Source organism: Cynara cardunculus, unplaced genomic scaffold (genome assembly GCF_001531365.2).
Source record: "Cynara cardunculus var. scolymus isolate 2C unplaced genomic scaffold, CcrdV1 Un_Scaffold_2653, whole genome shotgun sequence".
In the NCBI taxonomy this organism is placed as follows: Eukaryota; Viridiplantae; Streptophyta; class Magnoliopsida; order Asterales; family Asteraceae; genus Cynara; species Cynara cardunculus.
In genome coordinates this window covers 14,887-36,080 of record NW_020201172.1, presented here as the reverse complement: position 1 = coordinate 36,080, position 21,194 = coordinate 14,887, and the positions used below count along the sequence as shown (strand labels likewise).

Here is a 21,194-nt window from a genome sequence, read left to right as displayed (position 1 = left end):
CTATCCCTTTTCGACATACGGAGTACAAAGTGCGGCTCCTCGCGCCACTTCTGCGAATCCCCCATTCGTGCCCACACCCTCGCCTTCGCCCTCGCCCTCGGCCACGACCATACACTTGTGTGTTGGATCTTCCACTCATGACCCACCATGAGCCCACTATTATTTTAAAGCCCAATTGATATAAAGTCTTATAAAACTCTTTAAATTTTATCTTCCTTTCTACGTGGAATGGAGGAAAACCTCTAATCTTACAGTAATTTTCAACACATTTATCATGTAAGACTTTTCAATTTATACAAACATATTAATTGAGGTAAACAATGAAAAACCAATCAAAAATACCTTAAAAAAATCATAAAAGTTTGTTTTGAAATGGAAGACTAGTTAAATACTGTGACGAAGATTAGAATAGAAAATCCCCCGCGCACAGACCATGACCATCACAAAACAACTCTGTGTATCTGTGTGAGAGAGAGAGAAACTTTGGACTTCTCATCTTCTACGCCTTTTTCCTGCTTTTCATAAAGCAAACCAAATCAATTCTCCGTTTTCCCAATCTGTCTTCTTGCAATGACATGAACAAACAATTGCTACTTGAGGAATTCAATATTAGTTGTTAATTTGTCTTTGTTTACATGTTCTGTAAGTGCAATTTTACTTCACTTTCTCTTGCGAATTAGGGTTCAATTTGTATTTACATGTTGTTACTAATGATTGATCCTGGTTTTTCTTTGTTTTGCATAATCCCCCCTTGTGTGTTCATCGATTGATTTGATTTGTTTGCATTATGCTTGAGATAGACTTCCTTTTATCTTTGTTTTTCTCCTTCTTGTATTATGTTGCTTTTTTGATGTAATTAATTGTGTATTATGTAATCTAGGTTGGTGGAAGCTAACTAATGATGTAACTACAAGCCAGGAAATAGTTTGCTCCTACGATTGGGTAATTATTCCGTTTCCACGACGAACTGGAGTTCCATTTTGACTTTTTGGTTAAGGGAACCATTTTAAGATTAGAAAATCACAAATTCTTTGTTCTTTTCTTTCAATTGACTAGTTGACCATAGCAGCCAGTGTAGTGCTACTTGGTTTATTTGAAAGGGAGTGTTGGCTTTCTATTGATAACTAAAAGCTTTTATGGCATTTTATTCACAGAGTGATATCTAACCAGAAGCATGACAAGGGTGGGGCGTGATTTTAGCTATGCAACGCAAAGAGATGCAGTTTCCCCAGTGTCAGCAGATGTGATATTTGCCTCCAGCCGATTTCCAAATCACAAAACTAGAACTAATAATAACACCTCGGAGGTAAAGGAAGATGCAAAGTTGGTTTCTATGAAAGAGGTAGTTCGGAATGAGACTTCCCAGTTGCTAGATCAGCGAAATCGCCTATCTGTTCGTGATCTTGCCAATAAATTTGAGAAGGGTTTAGCTGCTGCTGCTAAATTATCCGATGAGGTTGGCGTTTGAAATTTAATATATTTAGTTAAATTGTTTCATTATCCTGAATGCTTATTCACTTACGAGGGACAGACAAAACTCCGGGATGTGGCTTCTTTAGAGAAACATGTGCTTTTAGAAAATCTTAGAGATGCACTTGAATCCTTGAGAGGACGTGCGGTGGGTAAAAACAAGGATGACGTGGAGGAGGCTATTGCTATGGTAGGTTTTGTGTCTTTATAACTCCTGCTTTGAGCTAATTTTTCATCTTTTACCCTTGTTACTATGTCACACAAAATCCATCTTTTTGCCTTTGAGTAAAGATGCTAGAAATGTTGGTTTTTGATGTTTATGGTCTTTATATGTATCATTATAGGTTGATGCTTTAGCGGTTCAATTGACTGAGAGGGAAGGAGAGTTGGTTCAAGAGAAGGCCGAGGTTAAGAAGCTTGCAAGTTTTCTGAAGCAGGTTGGTATAGACGTGTACTAATACATGCCTGTGTATTTCCATATGAGATGTAACGCCTATGCCATAGATTGGCGGTAGACTCCCAAAAAAAGGCGTGTGTAGAAATAAACATTGAAGATATTTCAATAGCAAGAGAAACAAGAGAAATAAATGATTCAGTGCTCTAATCAAATGATATGATAATGGTTCGAGAGATAATAAAAGTATCTACTCGGACTATTATTATTATTATTATTATTATGTATTTGCAGTTCTATTATTTTATTCTGTTGCAGTTCTATTATTTTAGGTCATTGCTTAAATATGCTGTATATGGACATCATTATTATCAATTTGTATTCCATAATTATAGGCATTTTGTTCCTACACCCTAAAGAAATTATTTCTTCTCTTTTATTAATGCTTTCATTTTTGCTAACGACTTCTAATTATATGTAGGCTTCAGAAGATGCAAAAAAACTTGTCGACGAAGAAAGAGCTTTTGCACGAACTGAAATTGAGAAGGCTAGAGCTGCAGTTCAGAGAGTGGAAGAGGCTCTTCAGGAGCAAGAAAGAATGTCCCGAGCTACTGGGAAGCAGGTTTGTTTAGAATTTTCTGAACAATAATTAGTCCATGCTAACGATAATTGCAAAAAGTGCAAGCAATCAATTCAGATCGTTAGGATATTTTTTTTTGTAGTTGTTCTTTACAGCACTTTCCAGTGCTTCAGTGGGGGTTGAAAACTCATGTTGTACAGCCAAGTAGAAAAGCATTGCAAAATGCACTCCATAAGGAACTTTTCAAATTCTTGAACTGAATCAAATAAAAGAAACAGAAATTGCTACATGGACGGTGAGCCCACACACGGGCAAGTAATCGTTTTCCAGACTTCTAGCCTACTTGAAAGCAGGCTATACCATTTAGTGGATAGGGAAATTTTTCTGCCCTTGAGTTGTTTCTGGGCTATCTAGGATGTGTAGGATGATACAATGATGTATATTATAACCTTAGCTTCTAGTGTAAAGAAAGCTAAAAGCAATTTGAACCAATGCGCTTGACCTTTTTTTGTTAAATGACCACTATACTTTCTAAATGCAAAGTAAAACATTGTTGTTGGCAAGAAAGAGTGAACACGAACAAAACCTAATGGCCTTTAATGTAACTAATTGGTTTTGCCTACATAGAATCAAAACTTCTAAAATAAACAATCATACCTTTTTAAAGGGCCAAAAAACATTATAACTGATAAAAAATAAAAAAAAATAAAAAATGATTACACCTAACAAACATTACTATTACTAATGGATTTTGCATATGAAAACATACAAAATTGACAACTTATATTATCTAATTAATAATACTATTGCCAACAAACCAAAATTGTAGATACTCCTAATTTGCCAACAAATGTACCTCATCATTGGTCCTTGTGGTTTATATCCGACCTCTATTTAATTTTTTCCTTCCACTTTTATTTTTTGCTTTTTCGTTATTAAAACATTTATATTTTAGAAAATTACTAATGATGTGATAATAAAATTTCATTTTATCAATTTATAAACTTCCTACTTTGTGTGTTCTTCATCCACACTTGCAGAAAGTTAAAAACTTTAGCATATCCTCAATATTAATTTTACTGCCAATTTTGGTGTTTCATTTGGATGAAACCATTAATGGTAGTAATATCCATTAGGTTATTTTCAAATGGTTTTTTTCCCTGCCCCTTTTAAGTATGATGGGTCATTTTGCAAATCCGTTGATAAATTGAAAGTTGATAAGTTTGTGTCTATTCTTGCTAAATGCAACATTTTTTGTTGCATTTTGGAAAGTATGATGGTTGTTTGACAACCTAAGGCCATGTACTGTGATTCAAATCGTCATTCACTCATTTTAGAACTTGGCAAACGTGAATCAAGTGCGCGGTTCAAAATCATTAGTAATAGAAACATGGATTATTAGCATACCACCTATTGTTTTTATCCCTTGTTTGTGCTTTATGAATAGCATCATATTTATTTGCTTCTGAAGTATGCATTTTATTCCTATATTCTCATCATTTTCACTAGTTACCTAACCTGTTTCAAAATTGAAAATTGATGATGTAATGCAATTCATTGTTATGTAGTTTTATGTTGACTGAATGTATTCTACATATTTAGGATGTGGAAGAACTAATGAAGGAGGTTCAACAGGCGAGACGGATCAAGATGCTACACCAGCCTAGTAAGGTACTGCACCGGCCTTGCGGTGCTGCCCAGCAAACTAAATGCTTGATGCTAATTGCAGTTAATCTATTATGCAAGGAAAACTTGAGTTCCTATGCTTAATGTTGTTGAAGTCAGAAATCTGCTTAATGTTGCTGAAGTCAGAAATCTGCTTAATGTTGCCATCCTCTAACAAATATGCTTTAAACTTGCATGTTTCTCAAACTACTCTCTAAATGTAAAAATTAACCTTCTCGATTCCCTTTCATTTCTCTTCGTCTCTCTCTTCAATGGAAAATCCACTATAAAATCCCTCTATATTTGATCTTGAAACAAGAACAAGAGTAAGAGTTAATCCAATTTTTTGAATGAATATTTCAGAAACTACAAATGGCACCAATAGAATGTCAAAACATACTAAAATGAAGGAATTTTGAATAAAAAACTCAGGATAGCTAATAGCTATGCAGGATTACCGAATCTTTTTTCTTGGTTTTTGATGGATGGTAGGAATTTTTGAAGCTTTCAACACCTTTAGGTTTGGGAAGAAGAATAAGTATTAAATGACAATTCGTGAATATCGTCTTCTATTTAGTTGGAGGACGGTGGCTGTGGGCCTGAGAAATCCATCGAGCACATCGAGCAGGTTGATCCCGTCGAAAACCTCATCGAGTGAGTCGAAATCCGTCAAGCTGTCGCGCCCTCTGCCAGCCCCCTTTCACTGCCTTTGTCAAGATGATGAAACCCGTCGAACCTCATCAAGTTCGTTGAGTCGTCCTTCGCATTGAAGCCCGTTGAACCTCGTTGCTTTTAAATCTTCTCCTCCATCCCCCTTCCACTATATTTGTCAAGCCCTAGGTCGTAACGAGCCACTTCAAACCTTGTTGGATGTTAATGAAATCTGTTGAGAACCAATTGAGAACCAATCGAGCTATCTATCGAAAACCCTTCGAAATGTAAGAGCTAGCAAGCGAGAGGGTTCAATGAAAGTTGAGAGAGAGAGAGAGAGGAGGAGAGGGAGAGGGAGAGGGACAGTTGAACGATGGCGTCGATAGCAGCATTATTGTTTCCCGTGATGATGATGTTGTCAACATACCTACGATGTATAAAAGAATGCCAGCATGACTGGAAATAAACAGTGAAGGATCAGTCTTGGAGCCTACAAAGCCAAGGTTATGAAGAGCCTTGGAAAGGCGGTGAAACCAAGCCGTGGGCCTGCTTGAGGCCGTAAATGGACTTGTGGTGTAGGGACTTGATGATGTAGGTGAAGAAGTGGGGACAATAGGAATAGCAAAGGGGAAGTGGTCTTCATTGAAGCAAACATGAAGAACAATGTATAAACACTCGGTCGATAGGTCAAGACAACGATAGCCATGATGGAAAGGACTATAGCCAAGAAAGACGCAAGGGGTCAACCGAAAGTCAATTTTGTGATGGTTGTATGGTCGAAGGTGAGGAAAACATTGACAACCGAAGACCCGAAGAAATGAGTAATTGGGAGATCGTTTGAAGAGATGTTTGAACGGTGATTTTTTTGTTGAGGTTCGCGAACGCAACGATTGATTAGGTATATAGCGGTATCGAAGGTGTAATGCCGAAAACGTTGAGGAACACTGGATTGAGCAAGCAGAGTGAGACCAGTTTCAATGACACGTCGATTGCGTCGTTCCACGCAGCCGTTTTGTTCACTAGGGTGAGGACATGAACGGCGTTGAACAATGCCAAAGGATGTGAAGAAGGGAGATAGATTTCGAAATTCACCACCCCAGTCAGTTTGAACGTTTTTGACCTTTGTAGTAAATTGTCTTTTGGCCATGGTAAGAAAACCTTTGAAGATGTTGTAGACATCTGATTTTTGAGCCAATGGATAGATCCACATATAATGAGAATGATGATCAACACATAGCATAAAGTGACGATGACCTTCAAAAGATAGAACAGGTGCAGGACCCATACATCACAATAATCCAAATTTAAAATTTTATTACTTCGAAAGGAAGAAACAGGTAATAAATGTTATGATGATTTGCCCATTTGACAGGACGTACAAAAAGGTAATGTCTTGCTTGTAGCAGGAATAGAAAATCTAGAAAGCATAAAATGAAAAAGACGCTGATGTGGATGACCGAGCCGCCTATGCCAAATGGTAGAGGATGTACGATCAACAGCAAAAGTGATTTTATTGATAGACTTGAGCTGGGGTAGACAAACAGAGTAAAGACCATTCTCACTATGCCCGTAAGCAGGGTAGTGCATGTAGACTTGTCCTTCATGACAAAAAAAGTTGAGTAAAATTCAAAGAAAATATTGTTATCTAAACAAAATATCTGGACAGAAAGAAGTTTTGGTGATTTCTTGAACGTGAAGAATATTAGATAGACAAAAGGTTTTGTGTGGTGAGTAAATGGTTGAGGAGCCAATATGAAGTATAGGGAGTCCCTTACCATTACCAACATAGAGAGCGTCACTACCATGATAAGCTTCATAGTTATCCATGCTTGCTAAATTAGGCGTAACATGACTGTTCGCTCCTGTGTTACGAAACCATGAAGTTGATTCAGCAGATGAGGAGGCACGGCTGTTGGCAAAGTTAGCAGTCTGCCTAGGACGAACGGTGGATGGATCACGATTAGGACTATGATGGGAGGTCCCCAATATCACAGCGGTTACAAGTTCCGTATACTGTGTTTTGATTGGTTGCCCAACTAAATTGCTGACCGTCGCCACGTCCACGGCTGCTACCACGAGAAGTTCTACGACGACAATTACCACCGTTGTTGTGGGGCTGACGAGAACCATAGAAAGCTTGAGGGCCTGAAGTTGCAGCAGGCTTCAATTGATAACCAAAGGTAGATGCAATGGAACTGATCTGAGCAGCAAGTTGTTGATGATGATAGACCGAAAGCTGTGACAAACCAGAAGGCTGTGACAAACCAGAATTGCTGCAAAAACCTAAGAAACATATGGACTAGAGGCACGAGTTTTCCCAAGCATGTAGTCATGGTCATTGAGAAGGGCATGAAGTTCATTGAAGGCAGTTGGGAATTGACTTGTGGTGATGGTAGATTTAAGACCATTGTATTCTTCACGGAGACCAGAAACAACAAGCATAACGAGGTCTTCATCTTTGATAGGTTCGCCAATGGTAGCTAGAGCATTTGCATACTCCTGTGCACGATTGAGATAAGCCTTTGGAGTTTCATCACCTTCCATCTGAATCTTGAGAAGTCGAGTTTCCAGTGTATATTCCCTGGATGATGTGTGAGGGGCATAGGCTCGTTCTAGGGCAAGCCATAGATCACGGGAAGTTTCACCATGAACATGTTGAAAAGAGGCTTCAGAGATGGTGGAGATAATCAGCATGCGAACATGAGCATCATTAGAAATCCAAATCGGGTAATTAGGGTTATCTTGTGGATCGGTGTTAGCCTTTGGATCAGAGGTGGTTGTGGTTGATGGTAGATGTTTGGATGGACACTATATCTGAATAGGTTATTTGTGACAAGAAAGGGTTGAATCATTGTTTTCCAGTAACCATAGTTTGTAGGAGTTAGGGTAAAAGCAAACTTGTGTGAATTGTGAGATTGTTTCTTTGCTGTTGTGAAAGAGGCTATTAGAGCCATGATAGTAATGTACTGTAAAAGAAAAGAAGACTGAAAATTAGGGTTCTAGCAGCGGACAGGGGACAGCAGCGGAAATCAGATTCCGGCGGCGGCGGCAGCAGCAGACGGTCAGATTAACATAGGCGGCGGCAGCGGACAATTAGCCTTGAAGCGGCATGACCAAGAGGGAAGGTAGGGTTTTGGTAACTTGGCTCTAATATGATAAACCACAAGGGTTTTTTGTATTGATTTGATATATAACCTAATTACAATCAGCCTTTATATATAGAGATACTGATTACATAGGAGTTCCCTCTGCATTATACTAATTGCACTTATGTACATTCAGTCTAATAAAGATCAATCTTACTATCCCAATGGTTCTCTTCAGGATGAAGAAGCACATTGGGATCCAACAATATCTCTACCTATATCTCTTGCCCCATCTTACCGGTCAAAACAACCACCTTCACCTCCTTCACCTCAACCTACACATACTTCCCCCTTACCTACACCTACTCCATCTTCACCTACTCCATCCTCTCCATGAGACATGATCAATGAGTACATCAAGGGGGAGAACCTATCACCAATGAACCACTTAAGGTTTATTCAAGAAAGCCAACTGCTCCGCAAACTGCTCGATCATCGGAACCGGACGTAAGTCTAGATTCCACAAACGAAGGTGCGGAGCCGGGAATAATCCAGATCTTTCAATCACCATTGGAAAAGGAGTAAGAAAGTGCACTCAATACCCTTTGTCTACTCACTTAACCTATGCAAAATTGTCTCATGAGTATAGGCTTTTGCTGCAAAAGTTGACAGTATAGACATCCCAAAGAATGTTCATAGTGCACTTCTTGATCCAAAATGGAAGGCAACTGTTCAAGAAATGGATGATCTTAAAGAATAATACTTGGGAAATAGTTGATCGTCCACAAGGAAAAAAGGTGGTTGGATGCAGATGGATATTCACTGTGAAGTTCAAACTGAATGGAGAAGTAGAGATACAAGGCAAGATTAGTGGCTCAAGGATACACCCAAACACAGGGTATTGATTATGAGGAGATATTTCCTCCCGTAGCTAAGATGAACTCAATGAAGATATTACTCTCTCTTGCTGCAAACCTTGATTGGGAACTCCATCAACTAGACATAAAAAATGCCTTCTTAAATGGAGAATTGGAAGAGGAAGTATTCATGAAGATGCCTCCAGGTTTCATGATGAAAATACCAAGGTGTGTAGACTCAAAAAGTTCATCTATGGACTAAAACTTGCACCACGTGCTTGGTGTACCAGTTCAGTAATGAAGTCTCTTGGGTATAAACAAGGACAATCAGATCAGTTACTGTTAATCAAGGAAGGAGAAAGTGGAAAAAGGGCTATCCTCATTGTGTAAGAGGATGATATGGTAATAACTGATGATCACCAAGAAGAGATCAATAAGTTAAAAGCTCAATTAAAGATCCAATTTCAAGTTAAAGACCTGTGAGAATTGAAGTACTTACTTGGAATGGAGGTTGCCGGGAGCAAACAAGGAATATTTGTTACTCAGAAAATATGCCCTTGATTTGCTACGGGAAACTGGAAAAACTGGTTGCACACCTGCTGCTACACCATTGAAAGAAACCGGAAGGAAAAGGTTATTAATGATGACACTCTTGGAGACTGAGACAGATACCAGTGATTGGTAGGAAAGATAATATATCTCACACTCACAAGGCCCGATATTACCCATAATGTGTGCGTAACAAGTCAGTTTATGCATTGCCCCACTAAAAAACATTTGGAAGCAGCAACAGAATTTTGAAGTACCTTAAAGGAACTCCAGGCAATGGAATTCTGTTTAAGGAAGGAAAGGAACAAGATGTTAAGGGATTTGTGGATGCTAACTGGGGTGGATCAGAAGACAATAAGTCTACAACATGTTATTGCACAAAAGTATGGGGAAATCTAGTTACTTGGCGAAGCAAAAAGCAATCAGTAGTGGCAAGAAGCACTGCTGAGACAGAGTACCGACTACTGAGCAATTACTCAAGGGGTCTGTGAACTAATCTGGATAATGAATCTTTTGAGAGACCTAAAGGTCCTACGAAGCTATATAGTGACAACAAATCAGCAATAAGTACAGTTCACAACCCTGTCCAGCACGACCGAATGAAGCATGTGCGAATCAATAGGAGTTTTATAAACGCTGAAATTGATTCTGGGATGATTCTGATTTCCCATGTTCCATCAAAACAGCAAGAAACAGATATTCTTGCCAAGGCTCTCTCCAAACCAGAATTTGAAGCCTTAGTTGGCAAGCTGGGAATGATTGATATTTATTCCACAGCTTTAGGAGGAATGTTGGAAAGTATATTAGGAAGTTATGGTGTGGATATTCTGTTGTACTCAGGACATCACTAATTGATTTCCTTAATTTTCTCTCTCTTTTTTGTTTGCTTCTGGTCTATAAATTGTTTGTATTCCCTGTTTTGAAAAGATAACAAAGAATTCTCTTTACTCAGCCTCTTTGTTCATATACCATGTCATTGGCATGTCTTTTGTTTTCTTGCTAGCTATTCATGTGCATTGTGTCTGGTGATGACTCTTTATTGAAGTGGCATATGCTTTAGATTCTTAACGCGAATGTATTCATGTCAAAATGACCATTGCTTTCAACATTTAATATTTCAGACATTGAATGAGCTAGCATGAAACTTCAATGGATCCCAGTCCTTTTTTTTACAGTTGGGTTTGGTTACATGGATCTGTTTTAAACTGTCTAATCCAGTGTTATTAAAATAATTACAAATACTTGCACAGTACCTGGGGCTATCAAATGTCAATTGTTGGTGGTATACTTCTCGTTTTACTCATTTCAACCTTTTCATTTTATTTAGCTTCTTATATAGTTATACTTATATTAGTTTGAGAGCTCAAGCATTAGAAACCATATCTATATAAGAAAGTCAGAAGATAGATATTATATTCATACGTACTTACTATGTTCTTACTTCATTTAATCAGCAGCATTAAACTAAATCTTATCTCTACAGGTTATGGATATGGAACATGAGCTTCAAGTATTACGCACTCAGCTAGCAGAGAAGTCAAAGTGTTCAATTAAGCTCCAGAAAGAGGTTAATTGTTACTTCAGTGCTCTTGATCAATCTACCTTCTCTTTCAATGATTCTTAAATTATTTGTTAGAAGCAAGATGCATGTGTCACATATTGGTATTCACATAAGGCATAGCTAGGATTAGGAATAAGCACTCGATGGTTATAGGAACATTATGTGGAAATACAGAAGAGGGGATCTGTTTGATCAAACAAGTGTGTGGAAGTGGAGGGACAACATGCAACATATATAATCGGTGGTGTCTGCTAGGCATGTGTTGTGTGCCATTTGCTTTGTGCTTCCACACAGTTTTCTGTGTGTGATCACACTCTACACATGTTGTTAGTGTCAATTCCATAAATGATACATTTTTTGTTGTGATGAAAGTGATAATTAAGATATGCTATTACCCATGTCCTAGGGACAAAATGGAAAATATTTAACGAATGAAGAATCCATACATAAGTATAGATCATTACTTGTTTGGGAGGAAATGAGTTATTATTCTTGAAATGTCCCTTCCATCTTCAAAATTGATGTTTGGATGCAATAGTGACGAGAGGGAAAATTATAACTCAAAGAGTGCTGGTAAAACTAGGTTCAGATGAACTTCGATGTGGCCTCCCTATCTAGTTTCGGATGAGGGTTTTTTGTTTCTTGATATGTGGCATTTTGAAATTGTCTTTCAAAACACCGATATAACATAACAATTATTTGCCTGGTCTTAGCTAGAATAACTTAACCTTCTGTAGAATTTGGTTATGACCTTAGTATTATTGTTTGTTAACAATGGTTATATGCTCTTTCTTTCGTTTTGTTTCTTTCACCACAGTTACCCTCTATAAATTTACTAAATAATATTACCTTTTCTATATTCATATTTTTTAAATCTATTTTAACTTTAATAGATTTTTCTTAATTTATGCATTTAAGGTGTGCATTCGAGTTTCAATTGTTAAGCATGTTGGCGTCCATTATTGTCTTTTCATTTTCATTTCGAAAAATTCTTATGATTCTTGAAAACCATTATTTACATGGTATAAAAAGTTAAAAAGCAAAAAGGAAAACCTTGAACAGAGACAAACGTAACAAATTAAAATGGTGAATAATTCAACCTTATCACCGGTACCATGATCATTTATCCTTTTAGTTATGCACATGAAGCTAAAAATTTCACTATAACTACACTTACAAGTATAATAATTTGTTGAATTTTTATAACTAGATTAAAATGTATGGCCTATACCCATAGATAAGCTGCCTCATTCCATGGGTATAATTGGTTGGGTGCAAAATACTTGTGATTTTGGGTACTACAATTATACCCGGTACGTGTAACTTCTGGGTACATGCAATTTTAATGGGTCTAATTTTGTCTTAAAATGATGTTAATGGTCATTGTGATTAGCCATTTCTTCTCCCTTTGCATCAACTTGAGAACACATTTCTTAATGTTGTTCTTGAGGGAAGTGTATGTGGGTTTCATTTTGTGGTTCAAAAGAGGTGCTTCAGGAGACTGTCAAGTGTCAATTTAATTCTCTATATGGCCTTAATTATGTTGCCTAGGATTGCTTCTCAATTACTTGGTTTCTTTAAACAAATTTCGGGTGTGCATAAATTTTTGACTAACCATTTTTTCAACTTGTGCAATGGCATGCAGATTGTTTTGTTTTCATGTTGATGATATTGCATTACTTGGAATACTTTAGAGTAGTTTATACTTTAAAAACTAATATTCAGAAAATTACTGGCAAGGAACTTCAAGAGTTTCAAGTACTTCTTGTGTATTTAGGCACCTACGTCTACAACAACACTAGTTATGTCCATGAAAACTTGATTGGGATTGGTTTGCTTGTTGGGCTTTATTCTGAATGTCAAACTTTATGAGGATGGTAAGCTTCTTGATGGTTTACGGAAGTACAATTACAACCGGGAAGCTAAACTCTCACATTCACTAGATATGAAATTGGAGTTTCTGTCATAAGGCGAATGAGTTCATATCTTGCCGTTGTAGTAGTATGTGATGTTGCAAATCTTGATGTTTCTTAACCTGCTTCTGGATCGGGTCTTTTGTTTAAAAATTAGGGGGCAAACTTGGATTGCATGTTGTTTAGGTGCAAGTCTTGCAAGGTGTCCATATAGTAGGGGATCAACAACGATGTATGTGTGCTTTACTTGGAGGTAATTTGGAAAAATGAAGTAATTCCAAGTTTGAGTTTGAGTAATGCGTTATTAATAAAACATGTGAGGTGATGTAGATACGGCGCTTCATATAGAGTTTGGAGTACCGAAGTACATGTGGTTTGATGGAGATATGTCGAGACAGTGAGTATAGATACACATCTCAAAGGATCACAAGTTGCCAAACTGAACGAACCCAAGGAGGGTAAAGTCATGGTTCTAAATAACTTGCTAGGCCTCATTATGGCGTCGAGGCTTCGCTTTGCCGCCATATTAACCGTTGTAGCTCCACTATGAGGCTTGGCTTCCTCTATAACGCGTTATGGCGTGTTACAACACATTATTTTTTACTTCTTTTAAACATAAAACTTGGGGTATGATCATTATGTATGACACCTAAGACTTAAATAAACATTAAAAGGAAACATAAAAACTAAACACCCTAAATAGGTAAATCTTCTCTCATTCCCGTGCATGGAGAGTCGTACAGGAATTCCTTGAAGATTGAAGAAAATAGTGAGTAGAGACTCGAGATTTAATCGCGATTTTCACTCTTGATATCATTTTCTTATAAGTTCGATATATTTGAGATAAATGGTTCTTTTTTCCTTTTAATTGTTTTCATTTATGTGAATTTAAATTGTTCTACGAGATTATTCAAAACACTAAAGCACACAAGTATATATATATATATACACACACATATATATATATAATATAATATGTATATAAATGCCGCCTTAGAGCACACCATGTCCTTGCCGTAGCCGGTAAGGATTGAGGCTTTACCTCGCCGTCACGCCACGCTTCACGTCATCTAAAACCTTGGGTAAAATACATGCATGCTTTTCCTCTACCTGAAGGAGTAGATAGACTATTTCCATGAAGATCCTCGTGGTGCAAAAGGAATCGTTTTTTGCTAAAAAATTGGATTTGTACACAACCAAGAATGTCTGTCCAAAAAAACAAGACATAAAGTTTTGAAGAGTTGATGAAGAGCAAGTAGACAGTCAGGGTAAGTACGTACGATAAATAATATGAAAATAGATAAAGCAAGTAAGGAAATTAAAAGCAGGAGGAGTTGTACGAAACAATTCATAGACCTAACACAAGTTTTTACCACTCCAATCCCTCCCCCTACACCGAACGAGGTAACCACAGATCCTTAAACAAAATCTGCTACCCTAGTTCCATGTCTCCACTAACTCCTATACATAGTTGTTAAAAGCGTGCTTGAAGCTCATAAGGCTCAAGGTCTTGGGCTTTTATAAGGTAGAGGCGTATTAACGAGGCTCACTAAGGCGTTGCGCCTTGGCTGAGGCGCTTTTCGGCCTAGGCACTCCTCATAAAGAGTTATTAAATACCCAGTCAAACCCTAATATTAAATAAGTTTTTTCATCTTCTCATCTCTTAGACTTCTTAAAAAAACAGAGTTACTAAATAGATGGCATAAGTCAAACCCTCATATTAAATACCTTAAAACCTTGTCCCTTCTGCCTCTATCGAAGTACTGCTGGTTGTTGCATTGGAGGCTTGTACCTGCTGCTAAACCCTATTTGAGTTGTGTGTAACGGTATGTTTGTGTGTTTTTTTTCTTTTGATAAGATGCGCCTTGTGCCAAGGCTTCAGAACCCCTTTGTGCCTAAGTACGCGTTGAGCCTGTGACAACTTTGCTCCTATATTAGGTCATGCCTTCCGAAACATCTAAAGACACCATGTCCAGTCTCAACTGCTCATTCGACGTCCTCCTTGGCCTGCCCCTCCTCCTAACCCCCTCAACCATACATTATCGGCCCTCATCGCTGGTGCCGATGTCAGCCACCTATGAGCGTGCCTAAACTATTCCAGTCTTTTCTCTCTCAATTTGTTTGTGACAGGCGCTACTCCCAACAAAAACCTCATAGGTTTCCTGTTCAACATAGTTCAGCCATATGATAAGATGGTTGACACTTAGCATGAACCTCCTATTGAGTTAGTTTAGGAGAGTTTTGGAGTTCAGGTAGACCAATCCCTTAGAAGAAAACAAATTGGTCTTACATATATGCTCTTATTTGAGGAACACTAGCTTAAGGTTTTTGTTTCATCGCCTTTTTCCCACTTGTATGCTGTTTATACCCTTTTTGGTTATGTTATCCAAGAACTGTTTTACCGGTGCATAATAATTAGACTTAAATTGTTATAGATGGTGGTTTACAGGAAATGTGGTTAGGTTTCGGTATTGATTTTGATTATTTGTGTTCTTTCCTATTTCAGTTGGCAATGAGCAGGCGCGGAGAGAAAAATACTCCCTGCTTTGAATTTGATGGTACAGAGGCTTTAGGTTCGTATTTGCAGATCCAGCCATGTTCTGATAAAGCCCCAGAACTTCTAGAATGTTCGATCCAGTGGTATCGTTTGACATCTGAAGGTGGAAAAAAGGAGCTTATTTCAGGTATTGGGCTGTAGTTGATTTTCAATCCCTTTAATCTAACTACGGCGGGGATAAAAATGTAATTTTCATTGACTGTTAATATGCCGATTTCAATGGATATCTGACTTTGTGCCTACATTTAACTTGATATTATAACATGTTGAACTGTTGTACCTTGTTTCACTTGAGGTATTACTCCATACGGCTTAAAAGAAAGAGGGACTTTCACTTACCGTCTCACATAGTTTTATTTTCTAGTTCATATCAGATTTTTATTTGGAAAGCACCTAGACACTAACTGAAGCGGCAAACAAAAAATTGCAGCCTTCCAAATAGGAACTAGCCAATCTTTGGGTATACCATGAACTTACAAAGGCTGTACCCTTGAACCAACCCCCTATAGAGATTAGGCACAAGAAAAGAGCAATATTCCTGTTCTTTTTTTTTTTGGAACCGAGGGAGTCATATGATGTTTGAAGATATATATATATATATATATATATATTAGACTCCGCTTTGTTCTTTTCATTCATTCACAGATAATGTCCTAGTTATAGTCATGGAACATTAGGATGGCTTTTGGTTTCAGGAGTATCGGTCCATGTTCACAACTCCACTAGCATCACCTTATGTAGAGATAACATGGAAAATTGTCGGTGTGTTGGAGGAAATGTTCTTCAGTTGGCCTCTTACACCATTTCCATACTCCAATATCTATTTCATGTCAGATGTTTAAAGAATTCTTTTTAACCAAATAAATAAATATTTTAGTTTGAGGTTTTGGCAGTATATGTGCCTTCAACATATTTATTGCCTCTCCAAAATAATTTTTTTGGGAAATCGGGTGACTTGCTGATAAAGAGTATAGCTTACATGCATGCATGTTGGCATTGCTCATGTTCTAGCACAAGTTGTTTTTGCCGCCTTTTTGGATGTTGATTTTAGATTATAACTTGGCAAAGACCATATTTTGCTCATCTTGGTTTCACAATTTTAACAAGATCCATCATTGTGGGTTCAGTTTTTGAGTCACCATGGTTTGGAAAAACCAACAATGTCAAAACTGAAGTAACTTCCTGTAAGCAATTGACGGGAAATGCCCATGTGGCATTTTGAGTGATACTGCATCCAAAATTTTCCAATTTGGTTACCAATTGTTTTTAAAGGCGCGTCTATACGAGAGGCTGATCGACGGGTAGCTATGGCACCAATGCTTGTTGAGGCGCATGCCTTGGTCAAGAGGTGCATGGCACAAAGCATGGTGATGTCATCAGTTGTTCACATTAGGCACAAGTTTGTTTCCTCTTTCTGATTCTGCCTCTTCCTATGTCAATTTTGCTTCCTTCCACCATCACTTGCTTTTGCTCCCCCATACATATGATTTTTGTTTCTGATTTCATATTTGCTCCCTCCAAAGTCTATTTTAGGGTTAAAGAATGTAATTTGTTTGTAGAAAAGGTAAATTTGGTGTTGCATGCATGTACAATATTGTTTACCTTATAATTGATAGTTCTAACCCAATTATATGGTTTTTTAATGGCCATGAATGAAACTGTTGATTAGTTGCTATTTTATTATATTTGCTGGTAACAATGGGACATTAGGTTTTGAGCTAATGTTCATGACTTCGATATTATGTGCTGCAATGATAGATAATTACATGCTCTTACTAACGGGCGCTCTTACTTGTTAGGTGCCACCAAACCTATTTATGCTCCTGAACCGTCTGATGTTGGCCGCATACTTCAAGCTGATATCATTTCAGACGTCCTGAGTATTAGTTTGACAACATCTGGTCCTATGGATCCAGGTTGGTCATGAAAAAAGTTGTCAGCAACAGTTGCCAAATATGCATTTTTTTTGAATGTTCTTGCACATGATACATATCATCTTTCATCTTTAATTATAAGCATTATTAGTAAAAAGAATCTATCAACAACCAATGCCTAAGCAGTGCTCAAATTTACAAATCTTTGAATGTTCTTGCCCCTCAAACAAATATTTTAAGCAACAGACCATCATTCCCTTATTGTTACAGTTACTGTTGGCATTGCTTACAAGAAAAAACATATAACCGGTTGCAGTTTATAATTTGTGCAGCAAACACCTAGAATGCATGTATTAAAGCACAAAATCATGTTGGGACCGCCAAAGTGGTTCATCCTACAACTTTCCAAGTTTTATGCAGGGCTGTGGATAGTTTACAACCTTCACTGTTGATTCTTGTTATTATCGTTGTTGTTGTTGGGATGGGAGGTATCTTTCCTTGCATTATTGCTAAGAGGCTGTTTTCGTTACTTAGAGTACGTGACCTTCTGGTGACAAACAAGTAATCCAATCATTTGAGGACGTTCTTTTATCACTCATGATTTGAAACTCAAATCTGCACCTCATTTTGCGTTGTGCATAGGCATGCATTTCCCCCAATAATGTTTTATGTCGAACTCCACTATTGACAAACCAACTGATACAATTATGTTAACAGCCGCAGGACTAGGAAACTATGTGGAAGCATTGGTGCGACGGCATGACACTGAGTTTAACGTATGTTAGCAACCTTTTTCTAAATTTCTGTATATATACGTTTTATTCCCTTTCTTTTTCAATGAAGAGATGCATGTAGATTTATAATTCTTTTAAACAAGTATTCCAAAATTCGTATGGATTTTTTCTTCTCATTTATCACCTACATGTTCCAATTTGTATTTTCTGTTGTTGCGTTTAATGTGGCTATCAATTTTTTGACACAATTCAAAATCCGCTGCAATATTGATGTTGACAAGTTACTTAATTTGATTAGAAGTCAAAAGATATTGACGTAGTAAATGTTTCTGTCATATTGTGAATGGTTTAAGTGGCCATTTTTTGTTATTTATTATTCTGTTAAGCAAGCCGGGGGTCTTCTAGGAAATAGCCTCTCTGATTTTTGCTAGAAGTAAGGGCTGCATCAATCCCCCCCCCCCCCCCTAAAAAAAGACTCTACCTTCGGGTGCTGGTTTGGTTTTATGTGGCCATTTTGGTACAATTGCATGTTTTAGAGTTTCACTTTATGTTGTGTCATCCCCCTTCGAGTAAAATATATACTGAGTTTTGAAATTTAATAGGTTGCATTTCAACTTTAAAAAATTACATGACTTCCAAGAATCTTCTAGAGAAATAGGTGATAGACATCATAAACTATCTGCAGGATTGCACAAAGTTCTTTTTTTTTTAATTATCCAAATCGTCTGCTGTTTTAAGACATGCACTTTGGGCTCTTGCTGCCCAATTTTTGTGCAGTGACTACTTGTATGCACTTATCTCCTTGTTGTGAACTACATCAAAGTTTGTGTTACATTTGTAATATGATCTATACAATGTCTTGTTTTATACAAGGCTTGATGTAATAAGATCCATAATAAGTCTCTTTCTCTCTCTGTTTTCTTCTTTCCCCAGAATTGAGTAAATCAATTTCCATATCTTTGACTCAGGGTTTTAAGCCTTTCCGTGAGCATCAAACAACACTTTTCAATTGATTATGTGACATTATAAATGAAGCATGTGGATTGGTTGAGTGTATATGAAAATGATGTGAATTTAATTTCTCAAATTTTTGGTCTTTTGTTTTTTATTCATATATATTGTTTCTGTATGCAGGTAGTTATTGTCCAAATGAATGGGGCAGACCATCCATCAGAGTCTATTCATGTACTTCATGTGGGAAAGATGAGGATGAAACTTTGCAAGGAAACAACAACCGTGGCCAAAGAATACTACTCGCCTTTTATGCAGGTTAGCTGAACCTGAAGTTTAATTCCTGTTTGAAAACAACAAATGAGAAAGTCACAAAATGGACGCTCGTTGAACAGAAGGGAGTACACTAACAAATGAGAAATTCACAAACTGGATGTTCGTTGCACAGAAGGAAGTACACTACTGTTACTTCCTATATTTGACAGCAAACGTCCATTTTTTTGTTATCATCAAAGCCAGTACTCCCCTCTGTGCAAAAACATAGTTTGGTACAAATGTTTTGACTTCAGAGGAATTGTGCGTACTAGAAATCAATAATATCGATTTTTGTAATGATTTCTAATGGTCAACATGGTAAACTTTGCCAAAGAAAATGCAAAGTTGATTTCACTGTTTAGTGGAGTTCTTTAGCTAATAATCAAATACTTAAAGATACCTTGTAATGAGACGTATAAGTTTCGGCTAAATTCTTACTAACAGGAAAATAAAAAGGTTGCATTTTCTTTGGGATGGAGGGAATATTTATTTTTTGGTTATTCCACTTCCTAAGGATGAAAAATATGCTTTGGAATGGTGGGAATACTTCAATTCGAAATTGAGATGATTTTCTTTTTTACGTTTCGAATATATAATAACATGTTTAAAGTTCAGAAGAAAAATATTGATTTCTGTGATGAGAGGGAGAGTGCTTATCTCCAGTCTCCACCATTAAGAAAAATCATGAAATAGAAGAAAAATGAACAGATCAAGAATAGAGCAAAAGATTGCTGCTGGATTCTTTGTATATTATTCTTTCTGGTGCATTAACGAAAGATGACTCGATGATTATATCTTAAAGAATCGCCTTCAATTTTCTCTTGAAACAAGCTGTGCGGAGTTAGAGGTGGTGGAAATGCTGCAGCGCAGGCATCATTCTGGCAACCAAAGATAGGACTCTCCTTTGTGCTGGCATTTGAGTCGGAAAGAGAAAGAAATGCTGCTATTATGCTCGCACGAAGATTTGCCTTCGATTGCAATGTAAGCTTCATCTCTCTCTCTCTCTCTCTCTGTCTCTCTATGTATATATATATCAGGAACGGTTCAAACGAGAATGCGAGAACACCTGAAACATCCAACCAACACACACACACATATATGTGGTGAGAATAGAGTTATAATGAGAAGGGCAAGAAAGGATGTCCGCCTTCGGATCAATCCTAATTGAAGATCAATGGTAATAAGATGCACCGGATCAATTCACGTATCAAGCGCAATTCATGGTGTGGGGGTGAGATTAAAAGTGATCAAGGGTCTAGATCCCTTCTTATGCTTCTCATCTTAACTCCTATTCTCACACGATCCTTCGTTTATATATATATATATATATATATATATATATATATATATGTCTGTTAATAGACTTTTTGTACAAGCTTTCTTTTTTGCACATATTCTTGCAAGTCAGGGGTCTTCGTGAAAACAATTGCTCTACTCTCTAGAATAGAGGACAGAACTGCGTACATCTCACCCCACTTTCGTGTGGGATACATTGGGCTCGTTTGATTTTGTTCTTAGAAAAGCAAAGATTCCTGAAGTTCTAAATGGTTACATTTTCAGATCATGCTTGGTGGCCCTGATGATAGAGCAGCAGCAGCAGCAGCAGCAGCCGCGGCCACCGCCGAGGAAACTTAACAAATTTATATAGGAAGGAATTGTAATTGTAATTATATATATGTAATGTGTTGTTGTAGTCTTGAGAATTCTAGTATTGCTGCTTGATTGTGAAATTGTTTGGTTCACTGTCCTTTTCTAGCCACCCATTCTTTTATTGGGTTTTGTAATTCTATGAACCTTTATATTATTAATTGGAAAACCAATTGCTTTGATTGCAATTTTCATAAACTCTCAGGAGGGGAGGGGGTTGGTTTGCAAAAATGAAATTCAATAAAGTTTTGAGTACATGTTTTGGTTGGCAAAAACTGAAATGGAATCTTTCTGTGATATGCATGTTTGGTTGGTGGTATTCGGTTTAAAAATTGGAATGAAATAATATCAAATGACTAATTTACCCATTTTATTAGATTTTTCATTTCT

At 37.3% G+C, this 21,194-nt stretch overlaps 1 protein-coding gene across 1 annotated transcript; it reads left to right on the top strand.

Annotated features, from left to right (window-relative positions):
• The first annotated feature begins 420 nt into the window (after positions 1–420).
• Positions 421–20,961, top strand: LOC112503167 (stomatal closure-related actin-binding protein 1-like). The gene is made up of 14 exons (XM_025107234.1): positions 421–642; positions 881–942; positions 1,155–1,456; positions 1,532–1,660; positions 1,815–1,907; positions 2,346–2,486; positions 4,047–4,115; positions 10,736–10,819; positions 15,233–15,410; positions 17,083–17,199; positions 17,875–17,933; positions 19,026–19,160; positions 19,989–20,138; positions 20,718–20,961. Exons 3-14 carry the CDS (start codon positions 1,175–1,177, stop codon positions 20,790–20,792), a joined length of 1,512 nt encoding a protein of 503 aa, XP_024963002.1. The 5' UTR covers positions 421–642; positions 881–942; positions 1,155–1,174; the 3' UTR covers positions 20,793–20,961.
• The last annotated feature ends 233 nt before the right edge of the window (positions 20,962–21,194 follow it).

Coding starts and splice junctions, on each gene's coding strand:
- LOC112503167 (XM_025107234.1), top strand. CDS start 1,175: ATGACAAGGGTGGGGCGTGATTTTAGCTATGCAACGCAAAGAGATGCA. Junction 4,116..10,735: donor TGCTACACCAGCCTAGTAAG/GTACTGCACCGG, acceptor TTATCTCTACAG/GTTATGGATATGGAACATGA. Junction 10,820..15,232: donor CAATTAAGCTCCAGAAAGAG/GTTAATTGTTAC, acceptor TTCCTATTTCAG/TTGGCAATGAGCAGGCGCGG.